The sequence below is a fragment of the Phyllostomus hastatus genome, unplaced genomic scaffold, assembly GCF_019186645.2.
Source record: "Phyllostomus hastatus isolate PE091 unplaced genomic scaffold, TTU_PhHast_1.1 phas_contig_148, whole genome shotgun sequence".
Taxonomy (NCBI): domain Eukaryota; kingdom Metazoa; phylum Chordata; class Mammalia; order Chiroptera; family Phyllostomidae; genus Phyllostomus; species Phyllostomus hastatus.
This window is the reverse complement of record NW_025333607.1, coordinates 11,372,862-11,399,438: the sequence shown is the minus strand read 5'-3', so window position 1 is coordinate 11,399,438 and position 26,577 is coordinate 11,372,862. Positions and strand designations below refer to the sequence as shown.

General features: G+C 42.3%; 1 protein-coding gene across 2 annotated transcripts in view; it reads right to left on the bottom strand.

Moving 5' to 3' along the window:
* The window catches only part of CNST (consortin, connexin sorting protein), a 61,694-nt gene extending 35,131 nt beyond the window's left edge, over positions 1-26,563 (bottom strand). For both annotated transcript variants that reach the window (XM_045817908.1, XM_045817918.1), the window contains exons 1-2: positions 26,367-26,563; positions 483-914 (exon numbers count right to left, since the gene is read on the bottom strand). In XM_045817908.1, coding sequence (XP_045673864.1) covers positions 483-864 — 382 coding nt within the window. In that variant the 5' untranslated portion in view covers positions 865-914; positions 26,367-26,563. The remainder of the gene's footprint in view (positions 1-482; positions 915-26,366) is intronic.
* Between the last annotated feature and the right edge of the window lie 14 nt (positions 26,564-26,577).

Here is a 26,577-nt window from a genome sequence, read left to right as displayed (position 1 = left end):
CTGCCTTTCCCCAAGGCTGACCTCCCATTCAGGCGAAACTGTCCGTGGACCAAAACTCTAACGGCCAAACCACATACCCAATAAAAAAATACTCTGAATTACTTTGTAACCAAAGTGATTACGCATAATGAAAGCTTGACATCTTATTCAACCTTACATGTTAATGTCCATTGTTCACCTATTGGGTGCGACGCAGAGATTCTATAAAGAGGCTGAGTAAGACTGTGCCAGCACCATAAACTCCCAGGTTAAAGATCAAAGTCACAGTGATGACAGGTACAAAGAGTGTCAATAGATGATGGTACACCCACACAGTGGAACGCTACGGAGACATGCCGCGTGCACGGCGTATCGCACAGCTGGGCTGTCGTAAGCTCCGGAATAAGAGAAGAAAAGCAAGATGCAGGACAGGATCCACAGTATGGGATGGGAGGAACACTTATTTTTAAGCAACAGCATAAATAGTAATTAAGACAAAATACCTGGGGGTATTATCTTCTTAGCAGTGCCTCCTTTGCTTCTTGAACTTCTCCTTCCAGGTATTTTCTTGTCCTTCTCCAGCCAGTCCTGCCCGTCGCTGGGGCCCTCCCGGGGAGTGTTCTCCGAGCTCTCCCTCGCAGCCACCTCACAGCTTGGGGTGCAGCTGTCGTTATTGTTGAGACTGTCCTGCTCAGTCACTTCGGGTCTGCCCATCGTGCTGTCACTGCCGGTCAGACACTCGTGCCCGTCCCTGCCAAGCTGGTTTTCATTCTCGTCTGATGCAGAAGGCAAGCGTGTCACCGCACTTTCCACACTGTCCCCAGGACGACAGCCATCTTGTGGTTCTACCTGAAGATTATATGCAGGCGTCTCGCAGTCATCCATTGGGGCATCTTCTGTTGAATCGTTTACGTTTCATTGAAGTCCTTCCATGTCTACAACGACAGAGAGAGAAAGGCGACGTCACTTCCTGAATTCTGGATGCTCGGGGAGCTCTCACTTCCCTCTTCTCTTGGGATGTTGGGCGGTAAGCACAGGAGCTCACGCCCGCTGCCTCTCCCCGACCTTGCAAGCCCACCCCATCTCCCTTTGCCCAGTCCTCATTTGAACCCAATGGTTCTCAACCCTGGCTGCAGGTTTCTTACCTGTGGAGCGTGTCAAATTCTATACATCATCTATTAAGTCTGAATCCTGGTGGATCACGCCCAGAGACTATGCTATGCATTTTTAAGTTTTCTAGGTGAGTCTCGTGGGCAAAACGTTGGGACCACAGCCTCAATGAAAGAGATTACTGGGTAAAGGAGGTAATTTCAATCTAAAACCAAACCACTCATGTCAGATCTGGACCCTTACTTAACCAGACAAGGGAAACTTGGCCGTTTACATGCTTATCTGGCCAAACACCAGAAATATTTGGAAATGGAAGCATTTAAATATATATATTTAAAGGGCATATGGGTAAAAAATTCAGGTAGCATATGTTTATACTATATTCTCATTACATCTTTTACTTCCTGAAAATAAGCCTTGGATAAGTACCTTAGAATTCTTAGCAAATTCCTTTTCTACAATTAAAAAAAAGAGGGCCATGATTACTTTTAGGCTATCTAGTTGAAACTTGAAAAACTCTAAATCTGTTTCAAGGATCCTGCTAACATTTTAAAGATCTACAAAATAGATTACAAGTCCTTTATCAGTCGTATTTTATCCCCTCTGTTAAAAAAGCACATTACATTTTAAGGGAAATGATGTCAGTCAGATTTAGATTTATTTTTATGCTTGCCAAGCAGTATTTTGGGTTTGAATCAAATATATCCTAGTAATTCTTGAAAAACCTAAATAATAGAACTTTTAAAATTCTTCTAATTAACAAACAGAAATGCTTACTCTTTAGATATGTAAAATACAATAAAAAAAGATTTTATTTATTTATTTATTTTAGAGAGGGAAGAAAGGGAGAAAGAGAGACAGAGAGAAACATCAATGTGCGGTTGCTGGGTGCCATGGCTTGCAACCCAGGCATGTGCCCTGACTGGGAATCGAACCTGCGATGCTTTGTTTCGCAGCCCGCACTCAATCCACTGAGCTAAGCCAGCCAGAATAAAATACAATTCTTTAAAAATATGAAAAGGAAGTATAAAATATATCATCAACTCCACAATGATTGTATCATATGCTTCCAACATATTTTGCAACTGGAATACTTTGATTCAGAGACATAAAAGTACTGCTGGTCAAACATAAAAATATCTACTAAATCTGGCTGGTATCACCTTCCTTAAAATATATCCTACATATCTCTACCGATAACTATGTAATATAAAAAGTACAATGATTTAACTTGGCTGGAAGAACTTAGTGTAGACTGAAAAGAAATTCTAAATAGCGTATAATTTTTAATTTAAAAACAGTTTTAATGAGGTCTTCAACATCATTATCAAGAGCAATTTCAAACTCAAATACTTTTAAAGCGTATGTGGCGAAAATAGTGGAGACAACTCAAAAGCCCACTAACGAACAGGAAAATAAAATGCGACATATTCATGCAATGAAACATTATTCAGCCGCAAGAAGGAATAAAGTTCTGACAAATGCCACGACATGGATGAACTCTGAAAACGTCATGCTAAGTTAAACAGGCCAAAACACAGAAGGAAAAATGCTGTGTGATTTCACACACTTGAAGACCTATAGCAGGCAAATTCCTGGAGACAGAAGATGGGGTAGGAGTTACCAGGAGCTGAGGGCAGGGGCCAGAGGGAGTCACTGCTTAACGGTGGCAGAGTTTTGCCTTAGGGCGACAAAAAAGACCTGGAAACAGTGGTGATGGCCGCAGGACAGTGTGAATGTAATTAATGCCACTGAACTGCATACTTAGTAACTGTTAAAAAATGGCATATTTTATGTTATATATATTTATTCTGTTAACTTTTTTCCTTTTCTTTCTCTGTTACATATATTTTGTCACAATAAAAATAGTAAGACGACATTTACATTGCTATATAGAACAAACATCAGTTCCTTAAAACAGGTAACAGCTGCAGTTAACTTTCTAATTTAAATAATCAAGGCATAGTCTGCATGTATTTGCAGCTGAAACATATAAAGGTTTCCTTTTACCCCAAAGAGACACCAAGGTCACATGCCGAGGGGGACACTGAGAAGTGGAAAGCAGTCTAGAGAGGCCCAAACTGTAACAATCACGTCACCGGAGTCACTTTCATGCATTAGCAACCGCGCCAGGTACTTTGGCGCCTTATTTCTAATCCCCCAAACGGGTCTACATGGGAATTGCTCATTCTGTGTTTTAGATGGAGGCTCTGAGGCCCGAAGAGGCAAAAGCCACTCGTTTAGGATCACGCTCCCGGAAAGAAGTGGAACTGGACCTGAAACCAGGCCTCCCCGCTCTGAGTCCGGGGCAGCACAGGGGCTGAGGGCGGGCGGAGGTGGCCCAGGCTCACACTCTGCCTCTGCTGTGGGACAGCTGCGTGCGACCTCAGGAAGTCACCTAGCACCTCCAAGTTTTACTTTTCTGGTTTGTAAACATGGAGAATTTGAATACCTACCCTGAAGAGTCATGTTGGAGGCTTAGCCAACAGGGCAAGTAAAGCACTTCGCGCGGTGCTTGGCCCACGGTCAACGCTCAATGAAAGTTAGCCACTGTCACTTCTGAAATAACCTCCGGGTTGGCATGAAACACTGCTGGGTTTACTCAGGCAGGTCCGTAGCCTCCCTGCAGGTTCTGAAACAGCAGGTTCCCAAACCTCCCAGGGATGGTCAGTTTTTGAGAGCTCGTTTGGAGGTTCCAGCAGGGGAGCGCAGCTACTGGTATACCCTTGACCGAAGGCCGGTCCTCTGCTGTATTTGAAAAGGTTATCCTCTCCGACGGAGTGCGCGGCTTTGGGAGGGAGGGAGGCATGTGTATGGGTGTGGGAGGAAGGGGACCACGCCCAGCCAGCCACATCAGCCAAAGCCACCATGGCAATCAATGGGGTGACAGGGTCACACCCAGATCGCCCTCACACCCAGGAACGATTAGTTCTTGATGATAATCAGCACCACTTGAGAATGCTGCGAAGTATGATGATGGAGATATCGGAGTTACTTTCTGGAATGTTGAGGCGTCTGTTCTGCGCACCCCATTTCACATGATTCAGAGAGCTGGAAATGAGTGATCAAGGCCCCTGCGTGGGGATAAAATTACGGGTCACATTCGCAGCTTTGCTGTGTCATGTGCTGGGTAAAACCCTTCAGACCAATACTTTCATTCAATGCTCCCGATTCCTTGGCAGAGAGGTAACTTTAGTCCCATTCCACTCATGAGGAGACCAAGCATCATATCTTGGCAAGAGTCACAGAGCTAGCAAGTTTGGAGACAGAACTTGAATGAGTTTTGGTCCCGAGACTTATGGACATTGTGCTCTACGGACAGGGGGGAGAGAGTAAATGAAAGGGCATTATTTCCCTCCCGCTGAGGTATATACGCCAATGAAGAATCTCTACTGTACCGCAGAGGACAGACACATCTCCAATGACCAAGAAGTTCAAGTTCCTGCAAGTTCTCTCTTTCCCTGGCAAGTACGGGATCCACAGGATACACCATTTCCTATATAGCCTATCTTCTGTTGAGAATTATTAAAAACAACAACACTAATTACTACTTAAGTTAAGTAGCTATGACCAGTAAAGCAGGTGTTCCTTCCTTTGGGCTGCAAGACATCTTGCCGATCATTTTGTAATGACACAGTTTAATTCTCAAAAGGTAACTCTGTAAACGACTTTTTAATACTGACTCTTAGGGTCTTTCCAAGTGTCTTATAATTGTTCTTAGAAGACATCTACCAAATCTCTGAGCTGTGGCTCAAAAACCGCTCCAATTTGCTTACCCTGACTTCTCCGTTCCTGAAGACCCAGGATAACACCCCTCCACGGCCGTCTGGCCCCCACTCAGAGTCCTTCCCTATGTCGTGTGTTTTCGCATATGTGGCCGACTGGATGTGAGCCATCTGAATACCCACAACCCGGCCCCAGGTAATTTTTATTCTTCACAATGTCTAACCTTGGGCCTGGCACTTACCAATACATGAATGAGCAAGGGAACCCATGTTCTATTTTTCCTCTCTGAAAGGGAGAAAGGCAGGCCCGTGGGTTCGAGCCCCCCCCCACTCCTACTCCGAGAGGTAAAGGACCCTAGTATACAATATTTGTTGCATTCCTAACATGTTTCGATAGGAATATTTTAATTTAAGCAATGGGATAACTTCCTTAATGGGATTTCTAATCAGCATAGTCCTATTGCTTTGGAAACACTTATAGTTACTATTTTTATCTCTTCTTTCTCCTCTTTTCCTTTCCCTCAGTGCTACACCAACATTTTTTATCAGCATTAAAAAAAATTTTAAAATAGTATGAAAAATATGACAAACCATCAAAAGGGTGATGTTCTGGGACACCTGTATCTCACCATAAGAATCTTGGGCAAGGCAGAATCTCCAGCAGAAAGGGACCCCGCTGATATGCAGTATTTGAAAACATGCTAACATAGTACAGGAGCTGGAGTCAGAAGTGCAGTTGAAATCACCCTCAAGGGTACTGGCTGCATCTGAACTGTGTGCCTTTCTGCGAGAGCCCCCATGCCTACAACCAGTTCGCACAAAACCCAGCAGCCCTGCAGTCACTGCGCAGCACTGACTCGGGCATATTTTGCCTTTTAAAAGCATGACAGTGAGCGCGGCCCAAGTGTCCGCCCTCTCTGGCAGAACAGCATTCCAAATATGTCCACTGTGTAAAAGCTGTTTGACATGTTGGCTCATACGGCTGAAGAATGCCAGGCAAACATGTTGAAGAGAGGCTGATACAAAACTCGAAAAACCACAAAACTTCAAAAGCTTTAGTTAAACAGATAACAGAGTTATCAGAGTAACAAAAACTGTCGATTTCTGGGCTTGATCCGAGGTTGACTTGACTTCATTTTTTATACATCCTAACGAATCTGATGAGATTATAAACATCAGGAGTTACTAAAATTAAGAAATATAAAAATAGTTAAATACAGAGTACTACTCACTTACTTTGTTTAAATGCTTTAAACAATTGCTTTGTTTAAGGAGATTGTATGTGCCATGTTTCACACAAATTAGGCCTAAATGCTATATTTTTGCTTTTGAAGGAACCCAAGGTTCTTTAGATGCAAACCCAAGTTTAAATTGGAAAATTTCCAGTCAAACCGAAATTTAGAGGAAGACCATTACCAGATCAATTAGGTGTTCTATTAACCCTAAATTCAAATGTGGCTGCTCACAGTCAGGTTCAGAAATTTTTCACAGAAATTTCAGAGATTTACTATGAATACCAAGAATGTAAAAGAGCTTATTAATACATTTAAATATTGATTGCATATTGAAATGGTATTTTTGTCTATTTAAATACACCTTTTTTTATTTTTTTAATTTTATTTAAATTGTTGTTGCAGTACAATTTTCTATCTTTTACTCCCATCTCAGCCCACCCGCCCAGCCCTCTCCTCCTCCCTCCCATTTCCACCTGCCCCTAGTTTTTGTCCATGTGTCCTTTATACTGGTTCCTGTAAACCCTTCCCCTTTTCCCCTGAAATTCCCTCTCCTCTCCCCTCTGAACTCTGTCAGTCTGTTCTTTATTTCAGTGTCTTTGGTTATCGTTATATTTTGCTTGTTTCTTTGTTTTGTTGTTTAGGTTCCTGTTAAAGGTGCGATCATATGGTATTTGTCTTTCACTGCCTGGCTTATTTCGCTTAGCATAGTACTCTCCAGTTGCATCCATGCTGCTGCAAAGGGTAGGAGCTCCTTTTCTTTCTGCTGCAGAGAATTATCATTAACATTAATTCCACATTTTAAAAAGTGATTTAACACGGTCACTAAAACACAAAATTCCCTATGAGGCCCACAGTGACCCACAGGCACTGTGAGATGCATGCTGCCCCCCACACTGCCGTGACAGCGCCCCATCCCCCCAAGCCGTGGCATGCGGTGAATCACTCCGTTCGAGATTCTTTCTTGCTAATGTGAGTTATGCTGTAGGCACTTCCTGGCTATAGAGAGCAATATTGCTACAATCAAAGAGAGTAAATACTTAGTAAAGGAAATGAATACTAAATGCTTTTATATTTAGCCTGTAAATACTTATTTACATCCCACTTTCAGGATGGAAACCCCAGGACCACTCCATCCCGTTTTTTTGGTACTTCTTCATATTCAAAAGGTTCCTGGCACTACATAAAACACCAAACGGCAATTATAATTAGTAAGACTGCCTTACTCCATTCTTCCTCATACTTCAGTATCTGTGACAGTACAGTACAAAAGCAAGCCTGATTGTTTTGATATTTCTTCAATAAGAATAAAACATTTCATAACAAGGAATTTGTTCTTAATGTAGAAAGAAAGACATCACAGAAAAGTTCTGCCATAAGATGAGAAGGCTAGAAATGTGAAAAATACATAACAACACTACAAGAACATAAAAGGGAAAACAAAAATAAATGATCAGTGATACTCCCATTGGAAGGCAATGGTCTACGGGAGAAAATGACCAACATGAACTTTTCTGTATGCAGAGAAGACACTGTGAAAATATGGAAAAAAACCCAAAAACAAACAACTGAAACTGCGTGACTCACGAGCCCCAAACAACCTGAGGGCAGATAAAGCCAGTGCAAAGAAGCCCAACTTGTGTCATTTTCCCCAGTCCTCCCTTTCGAGGTGGGGCTCAGTCAGAGACCGTTTACTCATCCAAGGAGCCCTGAGTTCAACACTCAATGACACACGTGGACATGACGGGTCCCAGCCCCACGCAGGTGCGTCCAAGCCCTGCAGAGGCAGTCATCGCCCCTCCCCTCCGTCTCTCACGCACAGACCTACCGCACTGGGCGTGCTCACAGGTGCAGGACAGATGCACCTCTGCGCAACGGCAGGCGCTCAAGGACATCTTCGGACATGCAGTAAAGCATTTTAAGAAACAATTTCTAACTTTTTTCTTTCACTTAATCATGAATTGGAAAATTTGCCTACTTCGGGGTGATGGAATTCATGTTTTAAAATGTTCCTAGGATGGGACCTCTTCATCACCTGAAGGTAAAGGGTGGGCAACTCCTAGCACGTGACATGATCAGTGGGCAGCGCGAGCATTTTCTTTAGTTTCACGGGGGCGGGGGGGGGGGAATGCCACATACACAAAGGTGTAGAGGAAGGAGTTGTTTCCCTAGGTTCACACATAAACTGTGCTTATTTGGTTTTCAGTGCCTCTTTGTTATAAAACATATTGCAACCACACTTTGAAGCCACAACAACAGGATCTAAGAACTTGCAAACACATTTTGGTTCACACCATAACCAACCTTTTTAAAACAAAAATCATGTTTACTGCTACATATACATCTTCATGAAAACTGTCTTAACTGATTTTTAAACTTTGAACACTTCGGTAAGCAGTCTACACTTTAATCATTAAATATACACACAAAACTATATATTTTGTTAATAATGTATTTTGAGAACTTTTGCTAATATAGTGACAAAATATTTTCTTAGAACCTTCCCTTAAGAGGCCTGACAAAATAGTTAGTATTATCTGAATAAACAGCTAATTATTATCAACAGCTATTGAACACTTACCAAATATTTATATATATAAAATTTAATCTCCACACAGGGCATACCAAGTAGTTCTATAATTATATCCATATTACAGGGAAGGAACAGAAAGATTAAGTAAATAGGCCAAGGTCACACAGCTAGTACATGGCAAAGTCAGAATGCAGATTCAAAGAGCCTGACTCCAGAGCCTGTATCCTTAACCACTATAATCCTTAACCACTATAATTTTTATAAAAATTAAAAAGAAATCAACCATTCCCACATGTACATTTTATGCACACCAAACTGCTAGCTTTAAAAGGAGGAAGCAACACGAATTCTAGGACCTTGAAATGTTTTTCAGATATATAGAGTTTAAAAAATAGGTTGAGAAAAAATACAATAAAACCCACCAATAAGATTATTTCTTTGCTGTACTCCTGAAACATGACAAACTCATTTTTTTTTAGGTTTACACATTAATCTATATAACACCCCTGTTAGAAATCAACAAATACTGGACACGTCCTCTTGTACACAAAGAATGATTTCTACTGGGCAGATCACAGGTGTTTACAGAACAAACAGCACAGCTGAAGGGGAAATGAAGTGCGAGTCTCCAACTCTGACAGAGGGCCCTGGATGAGCAAAGTGATTGATTCCATACCACCGTATGTATGTTTGTTCATAAATTATGGGCATCAGTACATACTGTACTGATATATAGGCATACACTCACTTTTAAACATGTAGAGATAAACAGGAAGAAAGGACGAAAGAATCCTGCCTCTGGCAAGAACAGACGGGCTCCTTTTAGACAAGTCTTCCTGATGACAACGATGAGGGAAGCTGGCAGAGTTTCAGTGGAGAGGCCAGACAAGCTGAGCAGAGTTCTCAGCAGCCTCACGGAGCTGGCAGAAAAACTGGGGTTCAGGGCTCGCCAAGAAGCGGGGAGCCTGAGGCTTTCAGGTGGCACCTGAAAGGGCTCCTCCCCAGGAGAAAAGATGCGCCTGGGGGAGACCAGCCCCCACAGGGCCCGGAAGCCCAGGACAATCAATCACCTTCAGCTCTGGATGAATTCAGGCAAAGCCACGTTAACTTGATGGCCTGCTGGCAACCTAAATTCTCTCTGAAAGAAGGAATCCAATAATGGCTAAAATTATCTACACACGTTTTCATCCATAATGACTGATCTATAATAAAAAATAACCAGGCATTTAAGAGATTAAGCTCTCACAAAAAGCTGGGGGGTGGGGTGGGAGTAGTTGACAGAAATAGACTCACAGGAGATCCGTATATTGGAGAACTTTAAATTAACTACTATTAAAAAAGTTCAAGGACTTAAATGAATAGGAAAGTTTCAGAAGAGAACTACATTGATAATACAGTGTCAAAAGCAAGTAGTTTATTTTGCTCTTTTATCTAATTACTAGATATGACTTTTACGAGGCTAGGAGAGGGAGAGGCAGGGAGGGCGAGAGAGAGCGAGAGAAACACCCACTGCTTGTCTTTTGTACACACCCCAAGTGGGGCTCAAACCTGCAATCTGGTTATGTAACCTGACTGGGAATCAAACCTGTGACCTTTTGGTCTATGAGAAGACACTCCAACTAACTGAGCCACCCCCGCCAGGCTGAAATGAGTGTAAGATAATTCCTGAATTCATTCAAAACAGGGTCCAGTGACTCTTTAACCAATTGAAGAAAGCTTCACTTAAATGAGTTGCTAAGGGGAAAAACAAGAAGAGTAACTTTCCTAAACTCTATTTTCTACTTTTAAATCCAATCACCGATATGCACAGGGCCTGGCTAGGCACACTTCACTATCTCAAACAAATCTCCATCTACAATGTCTCTTATCTCGCACTGATTTATGACTGTTTTCTCTGCGGTAGTTTTAGAATAAATACTAGCCTGAATGAGAACTTATATCCCTGAACGTCTAAGCTCTAACTAAATTAATGCGTTTGTAAGACAATAATCCAATACTGTCACTTCCGCAAGCACACGAATGTACACGTGTGTGCCACCGGCAACCGTCCTGGGTGACTTAAGAGCTGATCCGTTACCAGAAGGCCCAGCTGTTTACATCTTGTTTGTTTATTTATCACAATGTTTAATAAATAAGTGCTACCCTTGAGTCCCCATGGTTTATTCGTAGTTGCTAAGACTAAAGAAAGAATTAACATTGAACTCAGTGATGGCAATGGATGGCAGGGAATTATCCTCAAATTAACAGAAAAAATTCCGCTGCATTTAACTTCTAACAAATGAACACCTACTGTGCTGTACTTTGTAGGGAGAGACAGCAAGACAAAAATGTTGGCTGGCGGCTATAATAAAACTATTGCTCCCAACCATGAATCATTAGTGGGGATGATTAAATGTACCCGTGCAGATCCTCTGAAAGATCTTTAATCAGAACGACGTGGTCAGGTTTACATTATGAGAAAGGTCACTGGTGATGCTCTTTGAACCTCTTTGTAAGGAGAGGTTTCTTCCCCTTTTTCTGGATGACTGAGAGGATGTGATGCCAACAGGAAAGGAAAAGGGCAGCTGAGGGGGAGGAGTTAAGGATAACAGGAGAGACAGCACTAAACAAACGAGGGTGCAAAGGCTGAGGAGGTGGGGTGGCGCCCAGGACACAGCTGAGGGACAAGCCTTACACCGGGAAAGGGGCGTGCTTGGAGTTAGGCTGGAGACATTTTTATTTCATAATCTGTCTGTCTCTAGGAAACAGGGAGGAGGGTATCTGCTGAAGGTGAGCGGGGGTTATTGGGAGCAGGGGATTGGGAAGCGTCCAGAAGGTGTCAAACAGCCAGTGGATTATCCTAGGGCTCCCGTTGAGGGCCTGCTGAAATTTGTTCCACTATAAATCCATCGTCTCCATTCTGGTCATATACACTGTCTTCAAATATTCTCACGGTGCAACCCCCTGCCTCCCCAAAGGAGACTCCTTTTTTTTTTTTTTTTTTTTTAAGATATCTGTTTATTTCTCGAGAGAGCGGGAGGGAGAGAGAAAGAGAGGGAGAGAAACATCAACGTCTACCTGCCTCTCATGTGTCCCCAACTGGGGACCTGGCCCTCAACCCAGACATGTGCCCTGACTGGGAATCGAACCGGTGATCCTCTGGTTCGCAGGCCCATGCTCAATCCACTGAGCCACACCAGCAAGGGTCAAAGGCAATTCTTTTACCCTAACCTTCTACATGAGGACTAAGCATCAATAGAAATGCTGGAATTTTCTCACTGGAATGGACAGAGAGATTTCTTCAGTCTATTTCACTACCAATTTCCATCTGAACTCCTGTTCTTTATTCTGCACATCTCTGCCATTCTTCTTACTCCTGCTGAGTGCCCTCTGTAAAATCCTTGCCTCTGGTTTATTTCACTTAAGAAAAATGAATTCTTAAACCCCTGATCTATGTTGTAATTGTACTGAAATGCATGCCAGAATTTTATTTTTTAAAAAAGTGATAGCACCACATTTTAAATCAGAAAACTTGAGTTCTGTTATTATTTCATTTCCTAGGATCTGAATTCCCTCTACGATTCCTCCTAACTTTAACAGTTGATGATTCTCATTATTAGCTTCCAAGTTCTCTGTTGTCTTTCACGGTTTCAAGTCTAAAACAAGTATCACTTTCTCGTTCATTGTTATGGGAGCTGCGACACTTGTTACCTACTTTAAAAAGTATAGCTACAGGCAAACTCACACAATTTCTTCGGCCACGGTTCACTGTCCACCTTCCTTATCTTGAAAAGCAACAATACAAGGTTGTCCTTTGAATGGCAACATGATGCTCCCGCCCTGCACCCGGGAGAATACCAGCTCTGAACTATTTGCACAATACAGGTGCTAATTCTTTGTTTTTCACCCAGTGCTCTCTGTAACCAAAAGCACACGTTTGGCCAACATTAAAGGGTTCGTATGAGGACAGGAAACAAAGCAAATAAATCTCCACATGGAGACTGAACTCTGACCTCAGAAGTAGAGTGCTGAGCTAGCCAGAGGTTAATGTAATTAGTCACAATTGTCTACTATGATTAGGATATACTTACTAGGTACAGGGAAAGAGACGAGACACAACCTGCCCTTAAGAGTTCATACTCTCCTAGAAATGGCTACAAACCCCGTCCTAACCTTCCTTCTTCCCCCCGAAACTTTTGCTATAGATAAAAATGTGATAAATAACAGGCAAGTTCTTTGAGAATTCAAAAGAAAATGACTTTTACTTTGCAGGGAGGGTGTGATGTGTGAATATTTAAGAATATTTGATTCTATTACAGAAAATAGTATTACAGAAACAAAGAAGGAAGGGAGATGAAACGAAGAATAGAATCGAACAGCTTGACATGTGAGAGATAAAAACCTAGGGCCTACATGTGCCAACCACAGCAAGGCCACCAAGTATGTGTGACACCATGTGGGAGACACCAAATATTCACATGCATATCCATGAGTTACTAAGTCAGCCGCCCACAGGTGACACCCATTCTCGACCTGCACGCCCTTTCCCGGGAAGCACAGCTGAGATGCACAGCTGCTCATCATGCGAGCCAGCGGCCAGCTGCACCAGCCAGGTGGGCTCGTCCCTGCACGGCTCCCATAAGGCCAGCGAGTGGCAGCTCCCGGCGCCTTCGCTCCGTTGAGCGGCCCTGTCCGCCCTCACCTCGGGCCCACGCCACCCGCTGCGAGGGCTCACCTGGCAGAGGGAGGACGGGATGGAGGAACACCGCGCAACCCAGCCCTCGGGTGCTATGATGGTCCTTCCACTCTCCTTGCACTTTCAAGAGAAGAAACAAACGTGGGCAACAGAAAAGGTGAGCAAGCACAGGGGGTGTGTCAGGAACAGCCAGCGGCTGGACTTTGGGAAGGAAGTGTTGTTGGAAAGCAGTGAGCCGAGACGTGGATCGATTGAGGTGCGGCAGGTGTCACGACGAGCGGGGAACTCAAACCAGCGACTCTCATACCGCCTGCTGTGGGAGACCAACTTCTCTCCTCCCAGGAGGCCGCGAACCTTTTACTAGAAACAAGGAGGAGTCACACACCTGATGTTTAAAATGACTGAATCCAAATAAAATGCACTCTGTGGAAACGTCACAGAAGTTTCCGAACACTTTCAGTTTCTGTAACGACTTCACTGCAGACAGGCAGCGCACAGGCGGACGTCACCGGCCCAAAGGGCACAGTCTGAGCGGCACTGGTCTGGACTGGGGGTGGGACCGAGAGGCCACGGATGGCCTCCGAGTGAGGGGCCGGGTTATCAGGACCCTGTCTGGCAGAGACGAACCTGGTGGTGACACACACGATGGGTCAGAGAGGAGACGAGAGGCAGATGAGGCCCCGATGTAGGGTGACCGCGGCAGGAATATGAACGTGAAGACGCTGGAGGCAGGACAGATGGACAGTCTAGACTACCGTCTCCATGTGAAAGGCGGGGACAGTAGAGGACCCAGGACACCTCTGGGACTCTGACCCCACAGTCTCGGAGGGAGGACACAGAGGAGGAATCAATCATTCTCTTTCCTCGGTGCCTTCTTCCGAGTCACAGCTTCGGCCCTGCCTGTCCGTCACCCCCAGAGACGGGTCCCTCCTTCCCCCAGTCGTCGATGGCAGTAGAGACCACCGTGGGAGATGGTGGATAGAAGACAGGCCACAGCAAAGCTGTGCTTAATGTAACACTGTGGTTTTTGTAAAGGTTGTTATTCTCTGTGTGAAGCCAGTACATTTGATAATTCTTAGCATATGTATCTGAAAGTTCCATCTGACTAAAAATAAGGAGTACTTCTAAGAATCCCATACCTGACTGATACGTACAGAACAAAGGTTTACAATCATCTTTCAAGCTTCCACCATAAAACACCTCTACAAATTCAAAAGGTATTAAATTATACTGGATACCATTAAAGTGATGAGAACTGATCAGTACAAAGTTTACGATTCTCTTTTAAATTTTAACCCAAAAAAACCCTCTACAAATTCCAAAGATATTAATTATACTGGATGCCATTAAAATGACGAGAAACAGTACACACTGAAAAATACTTTTCCTTATGATACGAGCAGGTGTCTCATCCATTTCACCTGGCAAATATTTCTCCCTCCTCCCTCCGCAACGGGCTCGGACACACGGAGGAAAAGAACAAAGCGGCTGCTGTTAAAGGGGATCGCCCAAGAGCTGAGTAACTTTTCTTCAAAGTCACAAGGAACAGTTTATCATTGACCAGACTGAAGGCCACATTCGATAGTATCATTTTGTGAAAGCTTGTGAGAAATGGGAAGCTGTAAAATGCAATGTCTTCTTGGGACTGCAAGAGAAAAACAGCTCTTAAAAACGGAGGAAGTTGATAAGAGGTGACATGCTATTTTACGAGGGTTTTCCCTGGAAAGTCCCACCAGGCCGGTCTTCTAGTATTGCTGCTTTTTATGTAGCCCTCACCTAGTTCTGCCTCTAGGCCCTTTTGCATTTTATGTGCTTCCCGCCACCCCCCACCATAGGCTTTTTAGTATTTTACAATTCTACCATTACATCAAAATAGTACTGAAAATTTGAATATAATTTACAAAATAGATAACTATTATATCAACATTAAAATTTCCTGATTTTCATAACGGCACTGTGGTTAAGAGAATGTCCTTCTTCTTAGGAAAGTTATCTTCTGATATATTTAAACGTAAAAGACTCATCTGCAATGGATGCTAGAATGGTTTGGAAGAAGTCCATGTGCATGGAATTGTGTAACACACACACACAAATACACACACCCACAAATATTCACACACAGAGAGAGTGGTAGAACACGTGATAGAGCAAAGAGATCAGCTGTAGAAGCTCAGTGAATCTCTGTACGGGATATAGGAGAGTTCTTTACACAAATTTTGCAATTTCTCCATAAACTTGAAGCCCCCTTAAAACACTACCCCCCAAATCTTTGCATTTCTCTAACTTCTTGTTTTTTCTGGCCACCTTTAAAAGAGATTCTCTAATTTTTAGAATACTGTCTTTTAGATAAATCAGTCACAAAGTTTTCCTTATACTCTTCAACATTAATAATGTATTTTAAAGTCTCTCCTGCATCGTTTCCTACCCCGCACCCCACGCCACCTGCTCGCAGCCTCGGTCCTCTCCTACCCGCACCCCCTCATTCCAGCTCTTTCTGAACCTTCTCACCAGTCTCGGGGTCCGCTTCACTAATTCACGCTTCTGCTTTCGGGATTCTGCTGACTTGTTACATTTGATCTTTTCCAAGACAAAAATACTCCTTGCGTTAGAATTCCCCCTCTATTTCTGTCTCCTACCAGATAACACGTATGGGTTTTTGGTGAGTACATTTTAAACATCCTCTGAAGTCATGGGACCATTTTTTCCCAATCTGCTTCCTTAGGTGAAAGGTGGTGAGAAGGAGACTGAAGTTTAATTGAACGAACACGTATTAAGCACCATGGCATGCCCAGGGCTCCACTGTGGTCAGGGCTGCAAAGGAAGTAACCCACGTGCTTTTGCTTCGGGCCCCTGGCAAGTAAAATGGGGGTGTGAAATGACTTCTGAAAAAGACCACAGCAGCAATCAGTAAGCAGGTGCAAGAGAGTGTCCGCTAGATATTTTGAAAACTACAGTGCTTATTTCATTTAAAAACGTAAGTCTTTGATATATTTTAAGTGTAGATTCTGTATTAGCCATTGCCCCAAACTTTGATGGGACTTCTTCTCAGGCCAAATAAGAAAGAGCCTTGCAATTTCCTTCCCTCCTTTCCCTCACTTGTCCAAACTCTTCATCACCGAGCCCCAATTCCACCGTGTGTGTGGTCATCAGAGACAGTGTAGGCTCTGGGGCCGGGTGGCCTCGGTCTGGGGCCCAATTGGACAGCTGTTCGACCTTGGATGAGTTGCTTAACCTATCAATCAACGTCTCATTTTTGCTTATCCAGTAAATGGCGGTGCTAATAATAACTACCTAATGGGATTGTCGTGAGGATAAAAGAGTTAATATATGCATGGCACAGAATAAACACTGTGTATTTGTTTTTCTCATACTCTATTACGGTTGCCCTTAACAACAAACTTAAGCATGCTATTAAGTCATCTATTTGAAACTAAACATTTCTTGGGATTTTCTTTTTCTTTTTCTTACCGTGCTCTGTGACATCTGTTTTATCGTAAGAATAATATCTACCTTCCTCCCCCAACTTTTGGAGTGAATTGATATTACCAGAAAATGTGCATTTACCACCCAGTGGCTTTGCTGATCCCTGTCGGCTTTTATTCTTCCTCTTGGCCTTTTCGCTGAAGTATTTACTCCCTGCGCCTTGCTGCCCAGGAGGATCTTGTGTGTGTGTCTGGCTTACAAACTCTCCTCGAGGAGGCGACAGAGGCGACAGTTGCCGAACACGTCACCCCCTGCCTCTTGTCTTCACTAGGAAGTTTGTGATTCCGCAGATAGGAAGACGGACACTCTGCTGCTGTAATTCAAGTATGAAACATGATAGGAACTGCCACCCCGTATCAGCTCTGCTCTCAGAAATCTACCAGACACTTGTTCTCGGGGTTTCCCCCAACAAACCTGAACACTGGAGGAGAGCGTGTTCGTTTCACAGACAGTCCTCGAGTGACCGTGCCGTGGGCACTAACCTAGGCACCAGCAAGAAGGTGTCAGGAGTGGCCGTGCATGGGACCCAACGGTGCACACTCCACGTTCGCGTGGACCTGGGTGCCAACCGCAGGGCTGCTACTTACTCCTATGTAATCTTAAGCAAGTCACTTATCTCCGTTTCCTCATCAGGAAGGTGGGGGAAAACGGTAGGGTTTCTAAGAGAATGAAACAGGATATGTCAAGTGTTAGCACAGTTTTCGGCATTCGTGAAATGTTCAATAAATATTATATATCATCCACAGTTATTTTAGGAGAAGAGGCCGGCGGGCAGTTAGCCAGCCAGTGGGCTTGGATTTTAACTGCCACATTGGGACAGAAAATGGGGGGCCTTGAGACTGAGTCAAGGGGCCTGAATGGGGTGCTGGAACTCAGAGCTCCACACATAATCAGGACTTGCAGATCTCTGTACCCCAAAAGAAAGGATTTGAGACGAGGGGGAATCGCCCAGCGCAAAGGGATAGAAGTTTTTGTCTCTGCCTTGACCTTCTTGAAGAGGAGAATTCCCTGAGAACTTGTACCCATAAGTCTATGAACTCTGAGGTTTGGGGGTTCATAGAAATGCTTTCTTCTGCTGAGAATTAATAACCGGCCCTGGCTTGTAACACCACCTGCGTTTCCCCCCATCAGTCAGCCTCCTCCTGGCATTGCTTTCTTCCCTATCTAGCTCCGAACCTATGTATCATCTCTAGCCACTCCCTTAGCCCTCTCACATGTCTACTGCGTCCACCTGTAAAACCACAGAACTGATCAACCTAGCCACTTTACACCCCAACTGCTGTCTGCTGCTGATGAAAGTCGCAACTGCGCAGACTGGTAACTCTATGAAGAGCGGTACCCACCAATCTCAGGTGGACCCTCGGTGCTGGCCAAGCATCCTTCCTCGCAGAGCTCCCGGGACCACAGCCTCCAAAGCTACACTGGCTCTTCATCCCTGGCCGCCAGTCTCTTTCCCATCTCTAGCTCAGCTGCTTCACCTGCGCCACGGGTGAACAGAGGTTATCTGAGGTTGGTTAGAAACCAGTCTCTCCCCCTTCTTATCTCAGGAGAAGAACGTCTCTATCTGCTGTTCAGGGCAGTCTTTCTGCCAGGACCTACTTTCTCACCCTCCTCCACTTCATCAGGGAGCGAGTCTCTGTCATCAACCTACCCACGGACTCACCCCTCCCGCTGGCATCCTTACAAAGCACAGGTCTCCTTTATGATCACGGGAGCAACTCTTTGGTTCTCCAGGAAAAATTCAACCGTGAGAATTATCTACCTATAATATGTACAGAGGGCAAACAAATGATTAAAAAAAAACACACCAAAATATCCTATAAGGTATTAAAGAAATATAGAGTGTAATTGCTAAATGTATGAAAAATATAGGGTAAGATATTTAAGGAAGATTTGTTTTAAAAAGAATCACTATGGCCTTTCTTATCAAATAATCTACTAAGTTATCTTGAAGTTAAAAAAACCTACTAAAATGAAGCCTATATTAAAGGGTCTTTACAAAACCATAGCTGCCAACAAGAGTTAGAGATTTATAACTAAATTCATTCTGCGGTTTCTATCTTTTCTTGGGGAAGGGAGGGTTTTTGGAAAATCGGGTGAAAGCTAGGAATTCCCTCCTCAGAAAAATACACAGATACTACTACTAAGTTATAAACGTTATTTCAGGGGGCTTGCAGATCCCTTACAGCTCATTTTTGGGCACCCAGTTAAAAAAGTCTGATGACTCCCAAAAAATCATATTCTTTATTCTTGTCAAATAGGGTAGCTACTGTTTTCCATTCCTACAATAAACCATCTAAATGTTTATGTCATCAATCCTTATCCTGACAGGTGACATACAGAGACAGATTCGTGTCTCTAGCACAGGAAGTTAACAGAAAAACAGGAAGAGACATAGGTGTAAAAATAAATACGCCCTTTTTGTACTTAGTCATTCTAGAGATGTATTTTGATGAGGTTTGGGGAAAAGAAAAATATTCCAGAGACGGTAGTTTAATGGTTGCTTGGAAATTCTAAGAAAAAGATAAACCTACAGAAAAAGGAAAGTTATCCCAGAGGACGAGAACTTCTCATGCTTGGAAGACTGCTGGTAGAACACGATCCTTCCACAAAGGTGTTTTACTTCAGTGGCAGAGATTCCCGAAGAAAACCCACGTGAGAAAAGAAGACCCTATTAAATACAGTCGAGTGCAGACCAGCACCCGTGCATTCAAGGTTTCCTTGAACTCAGAGTCTCTTCCTGGCCAATCCATCGGGCGTCCTAAGTAGGACGAGAGGGATTGAACAGGTTCCGACTGCTAAATCAAGGTTTTGCTCAGTTTTTCTTGTACAAAAAACAGTAATTCTGGAATAATCGTGTTTTCCTCAAGGTAAAATTTATTCACCTTTTCCCCCCCTTTGGAGCATTATTACTTTTGTAACAGACAAGGAAGGAAAGAGGGAAGGCATATGATTTGTACTACTACACGTCCTTCAAGTTTATAATAAACCATGTCCTGTTCTGATTTTTTAGCTTTTCACGGATGACGGAAGAAGAAAAAGCAAAAAAAGGTTAGGAGAATGCAGAATAAGCTACAGGGTATTCTGGATATCCCTTCACATCATGTGAGGAGCTAGAGCAAATGGAAACTCCAGCAAAGATGGTACAAAATGCATGGTTTTACACAAACTATTATACAAGTCCATGCAAGCTGTAGTTATTGGGTTGGCCAAAAAGTTTGTTTAGTTTTTTTCCATAAAATAAAAGACACCCTTTGTTCATTTTCACCAATAATTTTATTGATTTGGATATTGTGAATATATCTCCCACATAGTATAACATCAATTATTTTCAATTAATGTCTCTATTTGATCACTATCAACTTCAACTGGTCTACTCAACCCATGGAGCATCGTCCAGCCAGAAACTTCCAGCACGAAAGTTCGCAAACCACTTCTGACACGTTCAATCAGTCACAGCGCCTTCTTCATACATCGCTCGAATCTTTTTATTTTTTGGCATTTCAGCTGAGTTTTCACCTTGCTTGAAATAATAAAGCATAATACACCAAAAATATTGTGTATTTTCTTCCATCTTCAATATTAAAATAGCTATGCAAAAATCCACCAATTTTGATATGTTTTTTTAAAAATGCACGAAGATATGACAGCTGTCACAACACAATCAGACAAAACCGTTTTGAATGAAGTTAAAGACAACTAAGCACTACTAGAGACATCTTACAGACAAAAAGTAATGGGGTTTTTGGCCAACCCAAGACTAATGTTCTTACAATACCTGTTTGCTCAGCCTAGTTAAGTGTTCCCAGAGCAAAACTTTCGTTCATCCGTTTTTTGCATACATAGGTATGATCTTTGAAGTTTTCAGGGAAGGCCATATACACAAGATCAAAGTCCTGTTGGGTTGACTATGGAGTCCCTAGGTTTCCCCTGATATACAACTGAGAAAGGACAAAAAGCCTGTAGGCATTAAAATCCACACATTTAAAATCACCCAAGAGGCCAGCTGATAGAATAAGAACTACCCCCTGAATAAAATACTTAAATTTTTTTTTTTTTTTAATTTTAGGTGAATTTGGGATAGATGTTTCTCTGGCTGGTGACAATATGAGCTTTGGTGGATACAGGACCTAAAAGATCAATTTTAAAACTAAAGTTCAAGTATAAGACTTACAAGACAAACTATCTTTTCTTCTATTACAAAACATTCACAATATGATTAAGATAAGGAAGTGACACACCATTGCTTCTAATTTTGGCTGTTTACAGTAGCTACCCAATGCTAGAGACAGAACTCTAATTGGCGTGGCAAAAATCTCCACAACCAAATTGTAAAAACTGTTGGAGCAAAAGGATCCTAGTGATTATTTGTAAATTGTTGAAGAAAATAAAGCCCAATGACTGAATTTGGATTAAGAAATCACAAGTGCATATACATAAAGTCTTTTCCAGGAAACTAAATTTCATAATTTTCTAATTAGCATAGTTTCTACAAACTTCATTCCTCTTTTCAACCAAGTTGATCTCGAGGGAAGAAATTATGTCGTTTGCTTGGTATGAATCCTTTTAAGACCTGATTTAAATAAAAAGTTTTCATTCTCCACAAATGAAAAAAAAAATCTAAGGTAATCTTTGGTGCTTCATAAGGTACACATAGCTCTGCTAGGCTCCAGTAAATTAAATACATTTTCACAAACATAAGTGGTATCCTCACACATATGCAGGAATAGTGTTCTTTACCTTACAACAAAGCCCAAGTATTTTAAAATAAGTTATTTAAAAATCTATAATATAAACATAATTTTAAACTGTTTTTACCTTCACTCAAATTATAAAACCACAGCCGCCTGATTCACTGGGTCCGCAAAATGTCGCTCACATAGAAAAAAAAATTTTATTTAATCTGGTATTACTTTTCTAGGAAAAACAGGTGAAATATTCTCACAAAGAATTTAATACATATGACAAAATATTGTCAATTCCTAAAATCTCCTAGGTACTATTAATTAAAGTGTCAAATGCCCAAATGTCAACAAAGGTGACTAAATTTGTCACTCACTGCTTCAGAATTCTTTCTAAAAGGGATGTTAAAAGGGAAAAATCATAATTTGTCAGTATTTTCATAGACACACACACAATTTTCTTTCTACTCGGCTGATGATGATGCAAAACAGGAAGTCCTAAGGGATGGCAGGGAGGACTGGTGTAATGGCGATAAATTTCCACCTCCAAATATGTTAAAGAGCAGAATCTCAAAACTGTGACAAAACAATGTAAGAAATCTCAAGTTGTTTTAAGAATCAGAATTTTTAAATGATGCTTCTTTTTCAGACATGATTTTTTTTATTATTCATGCAGGTATAATTGACTAGTGATGTTTTTCTTTAAAGAATACTATATATGAATTATTTCAAATGCATGAAAAACAAAAGTATTCCCTGGTTAAAGGAAATATGATTTCCCTCAAGAAAATGACTCCTAAATACAGAAAAGCCTGTATTCATGGGAACCCTAAGGGCTCCAGAGCGGAGCACACGCTCCATAACAGTATGAAGACACAGGCGTACTGAGTGTTTAATTTCTCAATAAAAATATTACTCATGTAGAGGCCACTTAAATCGTATTGGAACTTTAAAAAAAATTAAAAAATGGCCCTTGCTGGTGTGGCTGAGTGGATTGAATGTCAGCCTGCGAATCAAAGGGTCCCAGGTTCGATTCCCAGTTGGGCACGTGCCGGGTTGCAGACCAGGTCCCCAGGAAGAGGCGTGTGAGAGGAAACCATACACTGATGTTTCTCTCCCTCTCCTACCTTTCCTGTCTCTCTAAAAATAAATAAATAGCCCTGGCTGGCATAGTTCAGTGGATTGAGCGCGGGCTGCAAACCAAAGCATTGCAGGTTTGATTCCCAGTCAGGGCACATGCCTGGGTTGCAGGCCAGGGCCCCCAGCAACTGCACATTGATGTTTCTCTTTCTCTCTCTTTCTCCCTCCCTTCCCTCTCTAGAAATAAAGAAATAAAATCTTAAAAAATATATTTTTAAAAATCTTAAAAAAATAGAATCTTTTAAAAAACTGAAAATTGCTAGACTATCATTTATTCTTCCTCAAATAACTAAAAAAATTGCTAAGACTAACTTATAGAAACAAAACAATTTATTCTCTTTCTTATCCAACTACAATGCTGTCAACAGAGAGCCATTTAGATTTAAAAACAAATGAAAACACTGTATGAGCCAACGGAACACGCACATATCTCTAGTGGAAGGACCAACGTTCAGTGACTGCCCACTTCCCCAATTCTGTCTGGGACCCTTAACACCCCACACACGGCCAGCCCTGCGCCACGCCTGTGATGGCTTGATTTTACAGAGGAAGTCTGTTTACTGAGGTCGTTTAAGATGTCTTTATACCACCAAGGTAGGGGAGGGGGAAAGTTTTTTCTATTAAATTACACTGAATACTAATTAGGCCTTCATATGAAATTTGAGATTAAATACAGATGTAAAATAGTGCAGCTAAAGTAATACTTAGGGAAGTTTATTAGAGTACAGAGGTAAAAATGTGAACTGCAATTAGTCCCTACCGATCCCCACTGAGGTCCATTAGCGGCTGGGTTACCTTCCAACAGGGGTGTCCTTCAGTTCTAACAGCTCTGAAAAGGGGAAGTTTCCATGCAAATCACCATCTCTGCTGAAAAAGCAACTTAAAGCTCCCATCCTGTCAATATGTCAGTAGCTTTCCATAAAAACAGCCGTATTTCCTTTTAAATTTCTCTTAAACCACCGTACACATGTAACTCTTTCACTACTACTGAGGCACACAGTAATGCAGCCAAAAGCTGTAGCCTCTTCTTTTTTAAATTTTGCTCAAGAGTTTATCTTTTCTTTCACAAGGAACACCATCGTGTACAGAAGCACATTTACAAAACTCTCAGCCATACCTGAACTTGATTCAGAAAAGTTAACAATAGCAGGTACTTCACCTGTTTACCATAAAGTTCAACCTTTCTGTAGGTCCTTAACTTCTCCTTAATACTGAAGGATACAGTAGCCACAGGCCTCGATATCATTGTTGACATACACATGCAAATGAATGTAACAACGACACCTCAGGAAATGACTGAGCACGCTGTCATCTTATGACCCTCACTAGACGGGCGTTGGACACCTATTTACCCTCCTTTGTTAACAGAGTCAACACCAAGAGGAAGAGACTTCTTAGAACCTTCTTTCTGTGTGGACATTTTCAGATTGAATACGGCAGCACTTGAGGAAAAGGATTTTTAAATTTTCCCTACAGAATTTATCTGACTCTCAGGCAAGACATCTAAAGAATCACACAGGAATCCTAGAGAAATGTGCTGTCCAATGGGGTCCTAGCCATTGGTGACATTCAGCTACTGAGCACTGGAAATGTGGCTAGTCTGCATTCAGATACACTGTAAGTTAAAACACACCGCAGATTTCACAGATTTCGTATGAAATAATGTAAAATTACCGCATTATTAACTTTTAAAGTGGATTACAAAATAAAAAGATATAAATTTAAATAAAATATACTAGTAAAGATTAATTCCACTTTTTTTTTTTCCTGTTAATTTGATTAGAAAACTTTAAATTGCTTGTGTGGCTTTCTATCATGACAGCAAACAACTACTACCATTTGGCATTTCCCAATTATATACAAATGTCATTTAAAAGTCAGAAGAAAAAGCAGGATTTCCCCTTCTCTGCCAATTATGTTGCGATAGTAATAAAAATAACTTAAGAAGAGTATAAAAATAATCAGCAGGATCACTTAGCCCTGACACCATTAGAAAGAAAGATTACCTCAAAAAAGCAAAAATAGCACAGGATGTAAAAAACCACACCTCTTAAGAAAGCTAAGATGTTAATACACAAACCAAGTTCTTCTAACAGAGCAAGTCTAAAAGCTAATTATAAGGTTCATCTTTAAAGTAAAAAGGACATTTTTTTCATTTCCAGGACCTGAGGCCACAGAAACAAAATGCTTAAGATTCTCTATTATTACAACACCTTCAATCACAAACAAGTTATTAGCACTGTAAACATGGAAATAATGATCATAACTTAATTCTCATTTCCAAAACCAAAATAACTACATCAGCTTCTCTAGGGCTGAGTAGGCTACCTTTGGTCCACAAATATTATGAAATTAAAAAAGCATTATTTTAAGCTTTCTGCTGTGGCAGTATTGTAGCCAATGAGGTTTATACAAGGCATGATTACTGTTAAATGAAGAAAAAAAGCATATTTTAAAGTAAGTATTTTCTGAAGTGAGAAATTCAAGAATACGGTCCTATGAGTGAATCAGATTTTCCTCTACTAGAAGACATCATTCTGCTTTATTTAAAAATATTTAGGCCTCCAGGGCTCTGGGGGGGTGGAGGTGGGAATCAATGTGTTTCTGAATCTATGAAATATCTTTTAAGGGGAGAGAGAAGACAGTTCAGTAAAGGATGGTATTCAGAGGAAGGAAAAGTTACTACCACAAAATTGTCAGTGGGGATACTGTCCATAAAAAAAATTTAAGGAAATTAAGATCAGTGAGTCCCCAGGGCTTCCACAACAGTTGGTTAGATACTTTCTGTGGTGTCCTAACAAATTTATAGTCCAAAAAAAGGCCATAGTTGACTGTCAATTATTTATCCATTTGATATTTATTAGCTGAGTATAATCTTCAGGCTTCTGTTTGCTAGATGATACATTCCTTAAATACCTTTTCCTGGTGTATTTAAATGCCAAGCTCAATTAGACTCCCAATACAGTAAGCAGAAAGGATTGCACATATTTTCAAATAGGGAGTAGCTTGGCTGCATTTCCTTCCTTGGTGCAGAGGGTAATGGGTAAAGCTCTAAGTATAATCCTTAAACACTGAAATCACTTGCAAAGAACCGAGTCCTCTAACATTACCCAGTGGGTAAAAAAGACTGCCAAATTTTCCATTAGAGCATCCTATTTTTAGTGTTTGGAACTGGTCTTTTAAATTGCATTCCACAGTGCAATATGTTTGACTAAGTTTACACAAGGAACAAAATAGGCATCCTAAGGTCATCATCTTTTTAAGCTTGGAAAGGAATTTAAAGCTTTTAAATAGCATGTTTTTCCAATCTTAACTTTAAATCTTTTCAACACGCAAATTAAAAATTGAGGAAATATTGACCCAGAGGGGGGAAGGGAGGGAAGACACCAGGTGGTTCTTGACAACCAGAGTGCTGGGAGGGGGAACAGGTAAGCAGGAAACCAGAAACCGTGCTCCAGGGTGGGGTGCCAGCCGGGCTGCGGGCTGCAGGATGGAAGGAACAGAGGTACGGGGCGGGTAGGGGGTGCTGCAGCCTCCTGGGGGAGTCTGGGGAGGAACGACTTCTGGCGCTCGTCCCCTAGGGAGGCAGAAATTGGCGCGATGCGCAGGAACCGACCACACAGGCGGGAGAAGAAAACAAGGGAGCGGAGAGGGGGCGGAGGTGGGGAAACGGGGCTACACCTCACACAGAGGGCAGAGGAGGCGCAGTTGGAGGAAGGCGCAAGGGGAGGAGCGAGGGGCTCCAAGAGGCTTTGCACCCAGCCGTAAGCTGGTCGGTTCCCTGCATCCCGCTCTCCCTCTCCTCACCTGGGAACTGCAGACGAAAGGAGGGCTACCGCTGGGCTCCGGGGCTGTCTGCAGCCCTACTCGCTGACATGGCGGCCGACGAGCTGTCACAGATCTTGCTCAGGTCTCCCGCCGCTCGGGTAGAGGAGACACCTCTGCTTTCTCGCCCCGCCTCCCTCTGCGCACCCCTCCCGGCTGGGCGGCCGGCGACCGCGGAGCACAGAGCGCGAGC